The sequence below is a fragment of the Coffea arabica genome, chromosome 2e (assembly GCF_036785885.1).
Source record: "Coffea arabica cultivar ET-39 chromosome 2e, Coffea Arabica ET-39 HiFi, whole genome shotgun sequence".
Taxonomy (NCBI): Eukaryota; Viridiplantae; Streptophyta; class Magnoliopsida; order Gentianales; family Rubiaceae; genus Coffea; species Coffea arabica.
In genome coordinates, this window is record NC_092313.1 from 20,071,698 (window position 1) to 20,084,546 (window position 12,849).

Genomic DNA, 12,849 nt, shown 5'->3' on the forward strand with positions numbered 1-12,849 from the left:
ACTGGTCTGTTGGTGTTTTGGCACTAACTTGCATTTTTAATTGTGGCCATATAACAAAGTTGGGTAAATTCACGTTGTTTCAAGTAAGAAGATGCCATTGGTAATCCTTGTTATCCCTGTGTCTTTTCCTGGTTATAATGTTTGGTCTCCATTGCTGCGGAACTTCTGCTGTCTTCTTCAGCCCTCGATAAATAGATGAATTAGCCAGAAAGCAGGAATAGAGAACCGAGAGACAGGAAGGCAGTAGTATGTTGGTGGCTTTGCTTGGTTCATAAAGGTATTCTTATGTTAAGGCGGGTTGAATGCATTGAAGCTTAAGCCTCATTCCACACAAATTGCTATCTTTTAGAGAGGGTATCTGATAGTATTGTGGCATCCCGTCAATAGATAGAAAGGAGAATGGGATTGTGATTGTTGAAGATTGTTTTGATAGTATTGCAGCATCCCGGCAAATTGCTTGCTGAGTTTTAGACATTGTAAAGAATACCCTTAGTCTCGATTGATATTTTCTGGAGTTTTTGTAAAGAAAAATGTACTATAGCGATTTGATGTAGGTGAGATAAAAAAATTACTAGAAAGTGTGTTCATGGAAATCATAAATATTTTTTGGAAGAAAAATGGCAATCCAAAGTCATCTGTGAACTTTGAGACTGCAGTACTTGCAGCATTTTATCGGTTTGAAGAATGATCCTCTTCTCCCCTCCGCCACCCAACCCCACCCCACCACAAAAAAAAAACACACACACACACTTGTTACGTTTTCTTAGTAATCCTTTGGTTCTTATCTCTCTGGCTTTGGTGCCTGCTAAGGTGACCTTGTCCAATTGATATCCTGGTATACAAATCTAGTGTTCAAGGGACTACTTTCCAGGTGGATGGTTTGGGTGCTTTTTACCCTACGGTGTGTGCGATAGCTGTACCTTGTGATGATTGAGGTTTTGACCTCCAAGCATCAATTGCTGGACCACTGAAGGATGATGAATCAGTGCTACTAACTCTACACATCCTCTTTTTGTCTCTCATCTGTATTGAGAAACATCGAGGATCCCTGTGTATCCCATGATTCTAGTCAGTGTTTTGTGCGAACAACGGAATATTACTGCCAACAAAAAGTTAATAGAGTTTGTTGCTGTCGATTTTCACTGCGCCCCTATGTTTAATGAGCTGTGACACAGAGGTTATAGCTTTGATTTTGTTCGTCATCTCAGATACTTGGTAGGTTCATCGGGTTGCAGGAGCTAGAGATCACAATGACAATTCTTCTTCTGCCTGAACTGTTACATTGAAGATACTGAGAGCGTTTTGCTGTGTCTTGGACTTTGCCTTTGAATGGAGTTTTTGCTTGTCCATTCATGAAACTTCTGGTGCATAACTCAGAATAAGCTTTGTGGGGCGAAAATGATTGACTTTTGATGTGACATTTCTTGTTTCAATTATTAGACCAAAACATTTTGTGTGAGCCAAGACCTCCTCCCTCACATGCCTGCCTGAATCCCACTCCTGACTGTGCCCAATTATAGCGGCTGCCATTAATTTTGGCAGTTCGTTCTCTGGGCCTTTAATGTTTGCCTGATAGGATGCGGGAATGCCATGTGAAAACAGGTGGGTTTGGAGAGAACAGAAAAGAGAATGCATGCACTGCATACAAATTTGATTCCTGAAATATGATGCTTCTTGCAGAAACCCCCCCTAGGCAATAGCACCATATTCCTACAAAATTTTAGGAACAGCAAGACAGTAGAAGAGTGTTATCGAGAAAAATCATGGCAAAATTATTAGTATGTGTTGTCGGTCGGATGTTCATCCAAATTCCAATGCACATGGTATCTATTATCAGTCATTTCGAAGTTCTTTTTTATGTTGCGTTTGATGCTGATGGGACAAATGTACAGGACAGGACTGGCCCTCAGTAACTGCTGATTGGTATTATTGAATATTGATGGCAGTTAAGTTAGTATATGTTTGGCGTGGATGAGGCTGTTAGTTAAGAATCAACGCATGCCACATGTATCGTCCATAATGTCAAACCCTAAACCATTAGAGTTGGGGGGTTGGGCTGTCTAATCAACTTTGAGATCAATCCGGAACCAGGTCTTCGCCGGAGCTTGCCCTACAACCCAGACTTCCCTCATTATTTTGATTTGTGAGTCTTACCATAATTGCTGTAATGCGGAATTCTGAAATACTCCCAGCGTCCCGCTTTGATAGTCCTGTATTCCTTTTTCAACTGTCCCAAATTATAGTCTACTTTTCAATTGAAAAATGTAGTTGTATTTTAATTTTTCTAAAATATCCTTATTTAATATAAGTAATTGTTACTATAAAACTACCCCATTTAATGAGAGTTGATTCTTTTTTTACCATCAATTCAAGTTCCCATAAAATTATACCATATTTAATGTGAGGGTATTTTAGGAAAATAGCAATTTAAATTTACTTTTCCAACAAAGTTAACTACTTTTTCTTAAACTGTGTGAAAAAAGAAACAGGACTATCAAAGTGGGACGGAGGGAGTATTAAAAAATTAATCATTATTTGTCACGTGAACACTTATAATTTGGGAAAAGGGATGGGTTGGATAGTATAAGAGAAAAGATTGTAAATGAAAGATAGTATTCGAGATCTCTCACTTATATAAAAAAAAAAAAAAAAACTTACAATTAAAAAATATCAATACTACCGTTATTAAGCACTAATTCATATTATATTTTTATATACTTATTTCTTAGCTTTTGATACTAGCTAACAGCAAATTATTCAGGTAGATATTAAATTTTTTTTGAGTTGTGAATTGTGCAGACTCTTAGATCTGATAGAGTTAACGGTGAAATCAGATGAAATGACTTAAAAGTTACACTTTTAATAATTTAGTCGATAAAAATATAATATTAATAGTTGAATGGCCATATCTGGAGTATTGTAAAAATTTACTGGCTGCCCGAGTAGTTTATTGTACATCACAAGTAACTCACCCGCGCTTAAAAATTTGCCACGAGTAGTCATCGAAATTATTAGTTTATTGCGATTTCTGGTCTTCATCGTCCATTCTCTCAGCAGTCTGTCTTGAGGACCGCTCCTGAACGGTCCCCTCACAGAAAGAAAGGAATGGAGCAAAATAAGCCACGTCAACTGGTTGTGTTGAAGGAAAAAAACGTCACCGTTTGACGAAAGAAAAAAAATAAGATTGACGGACTCCGTTTCCTCTAAACGGAAGATTTGAAATTTTGAAAATGAAGTTGAAAATTTGAATTAGCCGCACAAAACAAAATCGAGAGAAGAAAGCAAGCTGGGTATGTCATTGTTGCTTGGCTGACGTGAAATTAGGTGGAGAGAGTTGGGTTATGGCATCAGAAGAAGAAGGAAGAAGGCAAACAGTTAGAATGCTGTAAAAGAAGGCCAACGATCTCTTCAGAAATTGTATGAGCAATGCGGGCAAGACAGTCGGCAAGGTAGAAGCGAATTAAAGAGGAAATTCATTATCTGACGTTGCCCACCATTTTTTGTGCAACTTAATAGCAGAAGCAACTGTGCATAAGGGCATTCGGTGAAACAAAAAGCTCTCAACGGGCCAAGGTAACGTGATTCAACCATATCAACAACTTTGTGAATCTTATACCAGCAACTTTTCTGAATGTTAGATTCAGTAAAGACATAATATGAAGATAATAGAACAATAGTCACTGTGTACTGTATGTGTGTGTGTGAGCGTGCAGTTTTGCAGTGATGAACTATTTAACAAGTGAATGAATGTACATGCTGTTGTAGATAAGTTACAGGTTATAACCACCCTATTACAATCTTTGTGCATCCACTAGTATTGGTCCATGGTCATCACGCAATCTTAGTTTGCCCCTCTGTTGAGTATGCAGTGTGTATAAAATGGAGGTCTGGGGTTTGACCTAGGAAAAGCAGAGGAAAAGATATATGTGAATAATAAATAGATGTACCTAGTTTTGTAAGTAAATTACATGATGTAAGAAATGTATTAGAATGAGTAAAAAATGCTTGTTTGGCCCTGAAAATGTAGAAATAGTAGAAAATGCACAGGAATTGGCTTAGGCGATTGTCAGTAACGAATTACATAACGTCCAATGAAACAAAGTACCTAGAACCTAAATATAATCACCAGAGTGGATGTACATATAGTTAAAATAGACTTACATGGAGTGAAAAATACATTACAGTCCGTATAACTTAGTATACATGGAGTTATATTTGTACATAGATAATGCCATTGTACTAGAGTAAAAGTAAAGTGATGTGAATCATTAATCATATCAATGGGAGTATTAATAGAATTTGGTTTACGAGTAATGTGTGTAACATAACATATTGTAAACGGTAATACACACTTATGTTGTCGTTTACATACATACTATTCATGAACTATTGTAAATTATGGTGTTGGATGCATAATTGGTAGGAGCAGAAGTAATGAATTGTAGAGAAATTGGCAGAAGATGGGACTCATGAGTTAGGAATGGAGTTCAACATGGAAGAGGATGCGTACAAGTTTTACAACAAATATGCCTTTAAAATGGGATTTAGTGTACGCAAAGACTATTTAAATAAAGACAAAGACTATTTAGTCTATTTTATGCGGTTGTCATTAACGAATGACATAAGGTCCAGTGAGCTAAAGAATTTAGAATCAAAATATAATCACCAGCGTGGATGTACATACAGTTAAAATAGACTTACATCGTGTGACCAATACATTACAATCCGTATAAGTTAGTGTACATGGAGTTGTATTTGTACACAGATTGTCTTAGAGTAAAAGTAAGGTGATGTGAATCATTAATCATATTGATAGCGTAATAATAGAATTTGGTATATGAGTAATGTATGATTCATAACACAATATGAATGGTAATATACATATATGTTGTCGTTTATGTACATACTGTTCATGAAGTGTTACAAATTAGGGTGTTTGATGCATAATTGACAGGATCAGAAGTAATGGATTGCAGCAAATTGGCAGAAGATGGGACCCCTGAATTAGGAATGGAGTTCAACAGCGAAGAGGATGCGTACCAGTTTTACAACAAATATGCCTTTAAAATGGGTTTTAGTGTACGTAAAGACTATCTGAATAAAGACAAAGACGGCGTGACCACGTCTAGGAGATATAGTTGCTGCAAGGAAGGTGTAAAGCGCAAGTACGAAGGTGATGTGATGCCAAAGAGGACACGAGCGCCGACGAAAACAGGGTGTGGAGCTAAAATGGTTATCGTGTTGTTTAGAGGAACAATGAAGTACCGTGTGCATGACATTGTCTTAGAGCATAACCATGAGTTGCACATTGTTCAATGTGCGCACATGATGCCATCACAAAGAAAAGTGAGCGAGGCTCAAGGATTCCAAGCTGAAATAAGCGAGGACGCTGGGCTTTCATTGAAACAGAGTCATGAACTTATGGGAAAGGAGGCAGGTGGGATGGGAAATGTGGGATATACTCGGGAAGACCTGAAACGATATCTTCGTACTCGACGGGAAAGGAGTTTGAAATATGGAGAAGCAGGTAGCATGCTGAATTATTTTCAAGAGCAAACACTCGAGAATCCATCATTTTTTCATGCCGTACAGTTGGACTGTGAAGAGCAGATAACGAATATCTTTTGGGCTGATGCAGGAATGTTAATTGACTACAAATTTTTTGGAGACGTAGTCACATTCGATACAACCTACAAAACAAATAAAGAATACCGGCCACTTGGAGTGTTTGTGGGTTTTAACCAACATAGGCAAATTGTGATATTCGGTGCTGCCCTTATGTATGATGAGACTATAGATTCTTTCAAATGGGTGTTTGGTACATTTCTAGAAGCAATGTGCGGAAAGCGTCCAAGTACCATACTAACCGACCAAGATCATGCCATGGCAGCCGCTCTTTCAGTTGTTATGCCTGAAACATTTCACGGTCTATGTACGTTTCACATAAGGCGTAATTTTATGAAACATCTTGGCAATCACTACAAGGAAAATAGTGATCTTCCATACATGTTTGGTGCATGCATGTATGAGTTTGAAGAAGTGGAACAATTCAATAGGGTGTGGGAGGCGATGGTGAAGAAACACGATCTTGAAAATAATGAATGGCTCTCCGGATTGTATAGAATTCGTGATAAATGGGCAAGGTGCATGATGAAAGAAAGATGGACCGCTGGAATGCGAAGCACCCAACTCAGCGAAAGCCTAAATGCAGCAATTAAAAATCATTTGAAACTGGATCATGACCTTGTGCAGTTCTTTAGACATTTCAATCGGGTGGTTGATGAAAAGAGACATAATGAACTGATCGCAGAATATGAAATGAGGCAAAAGCTCCCCATGGTCGGGTTAAGGCAAACACCTATGCTCGTGCATGCATCAGAGACGTATTCACCAACCGTATTTGTTGCATTCCAAAATGAATATGGCGAGTCAACAGCTATGGTTATATTGAGACAGCAAGATGCAGCGATGATTGTGGAGTTTGCGGTCATGAGGTATGATGGAGGACCTGAAAGAATAGTGGTATTCAATCGGAATGATCTAAGTGTACGTTGTAGTTGCAAAAAATACGAGAATGAAGGCATTTTATGTGGGCACGCGTTGAAGGTGTTTGATACTGTGGGCATAAAAATAATTCCTCCTGAATACATTAAGAGGCGATGGACAAAAAGAGCTCGGGCTGGAGACTGTTTTGATCGGCGAAGACGGGAAGTTGTGGCTGATCCTAAAATAATGATTTCAACTCGTTATCGAGAGCTCGCTCCAGCCATGATTAAGGTCGCAACTCGAGCAGCAATGTCGGAGGACACCAGCAAAGTAGCAATCACTGTCATATCCGATTTGGCAAAGAGAGTTGAGCTCCTCCTCTCAGAAAGTGAAGAACAACCTTTGCAAAATCAAAAAAATCTGAATATGGAGGAACGGGATAAAATTGAAATTGTGAATGAAATGGGGGAGGCAGTAGTCGCAAGAGGCATTAAAAAACGAGGTGGTGGGAAGAAAAGTAGAGTGATGCGAAGTTGGATCGATAAATTTGACAGAGTAAAAAGAAAATCTAGATTATCAAGGACTACACAGACTACGGTATGGATCAAATTTTGGTACTCGGGGAACATTTATGCTAAAACTAAGTTATCGTTATGCTATTAACTAAAGTTTAGGTATCATTCATGATGAAATAATATTATTGCCGTGTCAATACTGTAGGCCTCAGAATCGGAGCCGACATCGGTGACAATTGAGGAATACATGTTTATGGGATGTCGTTCATCTACTGACTCTGTTTCGGTTAGTATAAAACGGACATGACCGTTGCTTTTATTTGGATGTTTCTAACAGCATCAATAGTTACATTGATCTTACATTGTGTGATAATGTTGTTACGGCTGTCATCCCTCCTGATATACCTATTTTGACTGTCTTATACAATGATTTGGTCCATACGAAACTCGTAGACGCATTCAATGAGCCAGACAGTGAATGGCCCTCCAAACGCTATTGCTCCGAATATCGATGAAAGTGAAACGGTATGTATATATTTAGTAGTTAAAATAAAGACCTTCTTATTCGTGTAGTAGAGCTACCTTTTTTTTAGGGTTAGTATCAGAAACCTCCCTTGAGGTTTCTTCTAATCACACCTAGAACCCCTCATGTTTTCGAAATCACACTTAGCACCCCTGAAATGACAACTTTGGTATCATTATCAGCCCCTCATTATTTTTGTTCCACTTTTACCCTCCTTGTGAACTCTATTTATGTAACTCACATCCCTCCAACTTTTGTAACACTACAAAATCGTTCTTAAGCAGTGTAACATGTTTTGAACATTTTGTAATTTTATGTAAGCTTGTTGTACATCTTTATAATAGATTGTGTTTCTGTTATTAAGTTTTACAAATAATTCACATAAAGTTACACATTGTTTAAAAAATGTTACATTGATCTGAACGGTGATAAAAAAAATGTGACTATGGATTCTAATAATGGCAGCAATAGTTTCAATATGTGATTGTAGTTGTAAATAAACTTGCTCTTCCATTTTTATGAAAATGGAATCGTATAAATAGCTTTTTGTGCATCCTAATCGAATGGAGTTTGTAAGTTATTAATATTGCGATGCCCTATTATCAAGTAAAAATGGATTGCTAATGCTATATACTCATGAATTCCCATCATCTTTAAACATCTTTTAGATTATGTTATTATTCACTTAGAAATTGCAATTTTGACAATGGCACTATGCCCATTGCCAAAAGTCAACATCACTGGAAACTCTATAGCTATTTAATATTAGGGAGTGGGATAGGAACAATTGTTAGATCAACCATCCCTAAATCGTGTAACATTTTTTGAACATTTTGTAATTTTATGTAAATTTCTTGTACATCGTTACAATAGAAGTCTGATAAGTTGTTAGTGTACATATGAGTCCAATATGTAATAATCGTATTTGTGTTGATAAATTTTACACATAGTTCAATTAGAATTACACTTTGTACAAAAAATATTACATAATTACATAATAATTTTACATAATTTAGGGAAAACCTCAAGGGAGGTTTCCGAAATTAAGTCTACATAAATAGAGTTCACCATTGCGGGTAACAGTGGAACAAAAATAATGACTCGGCGGACAATGATACCAAAGTTGTCATTCCAGGGGTGCTAAATGTGATTTCGAAAATATGAAGGATTCTAGGTGTGATTAGAAGAAATCTCAAGGGAGGTTTCTGATATTAACCCTTTTTTTATAGTATTGTAATGGTGGGCACCTGAAAGCTGTCAAATCATGCAAATTATGTAGTTAACGTATGCTCGCTTTAATAACATATTATTTTTTATTATTCGAAGGGTCACCGTTTGGCTAATCAGGGGCCTCCTAGAAGTGTCCCTACAGAATGGATGCATCCCAGATTTTCTATTTTTTCCAAGTATAACTCTGTAAGAGATGTCTTAATGGTCTGATATATCATTTTTATTATAATGTCTAGTCCAATTTAACTTTTTAAGTGAGCAATATAGGGATTGGTAATGATTTGTTGACAGTCGATTACTTATACTATGTAATGTAGGAGGAGCGTGCAGCACTTTTAACACACTGTGATGTTGATGCATATCATGTATTTGCACCTTCACCCCAGGTGATAAACTTTTATCGTTACAGCACATATTTGTGTACTGTTGTTAATTGGAGACTTGGATATCGTATATCATTAATCGTATGGTTCATTAATAATATTGCTGATTTACCATCGTTACGCATTTCAGGGAAGAAATAACACCCAGGGATTGCAACTTCGCGCTGACGTCGCCGCCCCCGAGAATGAGATTGATGAATGATGTGTAACTATATTTTGCGAACGAGACATTAGAGTGGTTATCCCAACTTAGGAATACTGCATATGTACGTGTTACAAGCAGTTAGTAGGGTGTTACAACTTATTGACGAGGTTGTACAGGCAGCATTGATATTTCACTCTTTTCAAATTTAGACAAGTGGATTACAATTGTAATCACATCTAGTGGTAGTAATCATCAATAGTTTGTATTGGGTTATATAAAATTGTTAGGAAATTATAAAGTTGGTAGAAAATTGAAGTAACAATTTTACAATAGAATTGAACGTGTTTTTTGTGATCGGATATTTTTCACTAAATCGACCATAACAGTTGAATGGCTGGCGTGATATGTATACCATTCTACTACATTCAATTGCATACCTTAATGGCCATAATTATTGGCATAGATCGCACCGGCAAAGGTACGATGTATAAGATAACACAGTCTAAAGTATAAATTGTCTTGATTTTGTTACGATGCTAAATTCGAATTATTATTGGGCTATTTTTATTAAAACATTATCATTTAGGCCATTTGTTTTGTATCGATTGACGAATTTAGCGCCCCATTGACATGATGTATCACAGACACATCAATTGGTATTACAAGTTTTTAGGTTAATTGAATTATGGTCAAACCAGGTCACGACCACATGTTGGTAATAGGTGCGCATAAGAAAATGATTCCTTGGAGAATTAATTTGTAACGTTAAAACGAAAGTTTACAATGTCACAAAAAGGAAGAACGAACAGTACAAAATGGGTTACAACCAGTAAGGGATATGTTACTGTTACGTTACAACTAGTTACGACTGTTTAACAGGCATGATTAATATCCAAATATGTTAAGCAATTTGTTTGAGTAGAGATTATAATGAGTATAGTTTTATCGCTACCCCGATGAACATTGGACTACATCCCTTGTTATCAGTTATATCCCATACAACACCTGGGAACGCCGTCATGCATTAAACAGTGGGGTATGTACCTTTGAAAGTCATCGTCGCTTGATTCAGTAAAGTCAGATAGGTCCGGGTCCGATATAAGCATGGGATCTGCTAAAATGTGTTGAACCATACCATGTCTTTTTACGGCCTGGATCTCGTGGAACCTGTGAAGCCTACGTTCCATCTGCATAACTTCTCGCTGTAGTCTGTGTAATACACTTGCATCATTGGCTTGTGGTTCTATAACAAGATCCGCTGACCTTGTTCTGGGGATTCGGATGCCATGCCAGCGACAAAATACCTCTAATTCCATTCTTCGCTCACGAACTGGCTCCCATATGGGTTCATGGTCAATAACGAAATGGCCAGACGGTAGATGATCGCTGACGGTATTTTTAAAAATGTGACCAGCTAGTCCCAGAGAATTGTTGGTGTTAAGTGGAGCGTTCCTGAACTCGCGTTTGGTACCATATAAAATCCTCCCATCTGGTGTTTCATACTTGCTTATGGCATTCGTTGGATCCAATGATACTTTCCGTCTTTTTTGCCGAACATTTGATGGTGAGCTTGTATGAGACCCTTCGTTTGTGGATTGCATGACTACGCTAATACCTACTGCTTTTTGGTTGGATGAAAGGAAGGATCTACTGATAAAGAATTAGGTGGGAGAAAAAAAGAGGTAGAAATTTTAACAGAGCACCTATTTAAGACCATGCATAGTAAATGGTTTCTTCTGACAACACGACCAACTGCTTGCTATGTCATTTCATGTTGTTCTCCACGGGATAGTACTCATGGGTGAGTAGATGAAGGCATGGCAACCACCTATTAACGAGACGATAGACTCAACGTTTAGTCAAATGTATAGTGTGTGGATGAAATAATTGTTTAATTTGATTCGATCATGACCTGTACTCCAACAACAATTTGGGTCAGGTGAATACCCAATTATTCGAAGTCACCTTACTTTTCAAGTGTAACAATAAGTTACCACCAGTATTTACGTAAATTACAGGACGTTAATAAGCTGTTACCGCTTATTGATGTTCTTGTACAGGCACCTTGTCATTTGCCTATATGTTAAAATTTAGACAATTTGTTTACAATTGTATTAACGATAAGTATTACAGATAGTATTACAGGCACTTCAATAGGTATTACTCTTTCAGTACAGAAATGAACTTACAATTGGCGGCTTGGCTTGGTTCCACATGACCACATAATAAGTACCAGTTTCGCAGAAGAACATGATACTTCGTTGGGACAAGTAATTTGAAAGTAGGGTAACTATTATTTAAAATGCAACAAATTTTGATTACTCCATGTACATGTCGAGTTACAACCAATTATGTATATGTTACAATTGGTATTACAACTAATGAATATGCAAACGGCAGTTTTTCTGTGCATCTAGTTAGAACTACTGATATTACAGCTAGTGATACTACAACTAGTTAATATCCGATGAACTTTTCCTCTTCTCTCGTTTGCGCAATTGCGCTTGGCACAAACAATAAGTCCGGCCCTCTAACACATATAATTTCTTAGACACTTTAGTAAGTGTCCATTGAGAACATAGAGATGGTCGATTCGAACCCCAAAATAATTGATGTAGCGAGGCCTTCTCGAACATCTCATTAAATTAGCGAGATCTTCTCGAACATCATGCAACCTACTGGCTGCTATTTGGCACCCAAGAGCTTGATTTCTGTGTGAACCCTCTATTGATGACACTGCAATTGAGGTTAGAGGAGGGTTGAAAAATACTAATAATAAATTTCGTGCACGGGTTCATTGCCACCCTTCAGTAGAATGAAATAGGAAGTGTGAAGTTATTGAAAATGAAAAATGTTTGTGTAGTAATGAAAGGTGGACGAAAAAATGTTTGTTGTTGAGGGATATACAACTGCCACCGCGCCCTTTTATAGTCCGCAGGACCCTGACAATGTAGTAAAATATCACTGGACAACGCATTCCAGACCAAACAATTTTGTCGTGGCAGTGGAAGCTGTAGAGTTCGATGCAATTAATTGAATTGTGTCAAATCTGTTCACACAATAAAACAAATTAATAGGACAGCTGGCTCATGAAATGACCTATACACCAATATTAAGGGTCATGTGGATAAACAGTTACACATCAGTGACCTGTACGTTTCACTATGTACGGATTGCGTTACAACCAGTTAGGTGTATGTTACAATTTATTATAACTAATGAATTTGCAATCAGCAGCTTTTCGTTTGCTCTATTTAAAACTGAATAATATTCCAACTAGATATTCCCTGATATTACAACTAGTGATAATACAACTAGTTAATATTCGATGAAACTTTTATATTCTTTTGTTTGTGCTATTGCCCTTGACATAAACGATAATTCCTCCCACTGACACATTAAATTTCTTAGACACTTTATTAAGTGTCTATTGAGAATAGTTACAATGATCGTTTCGAACCCCAAAACATTGCACTTGCGAGGCCTTCTCGATGAAACTCATTAAAATAGTGAGATCGACATTTTTGCATATGAAGCCAACTAGTATATCACGGGAGAAGAGAATGT

The 12,849-nt window shown here is 37.2% G+C and overlaps 1 protein-coding gene across 1 annotated transcript; it reads left to right on the forward strand.

Moving 5' to 3' along the window:
* Window positions 1-4,965: 4,965 nt before the first annotated feature.
* Window positions 4,966-9,339, forward strand: LOC140036146 (protein FAR1-RELATED SEQUENCE 5-like). Its single transcript, XM_072077443.1, has 6 exons — window positions 4,966-7,083; window positions 7,207-7,287; window positions 7,455-7,526; window positions 8,851-8,958; window positions 9,072-9,140; window positions 9,268-9,339. Exons 1-6 carry the CDS (start codon window positions 4,966-4,968, stop codon window positions 9,337-9,339), a joined length of 2,520 nt encoding a protein of 839 aa, XP_071933544.1.
* Window positions 9,340-12,849: the final 3,510 nt, after the last annotated feature.

Excerpts from the sequence above, each read along its gene's own strand:
- LOC140036146 (XM_072077443.1), top strand. The coding sequence starts at position 4,966 with ATGGATTGCAGCAAATTGGCAGAAGATGGGACCCCTGAATTAGGAATG. Across the intron at positions 7,084-7,206 it reads CAAGGACTACACAGACTACG|GCCTCAGAATCGGAGCCGAC; the intron begins GTATGGATCAAA and ends TCAATACTGTAG. Across the intron at positions 9,141-9,267 it reads TATTTGCACCTTCACCCCAG|GGAAGAAATAACACCCAGGG; the intron begins GTGATAAACTTT and ends TACGCATTTCAG.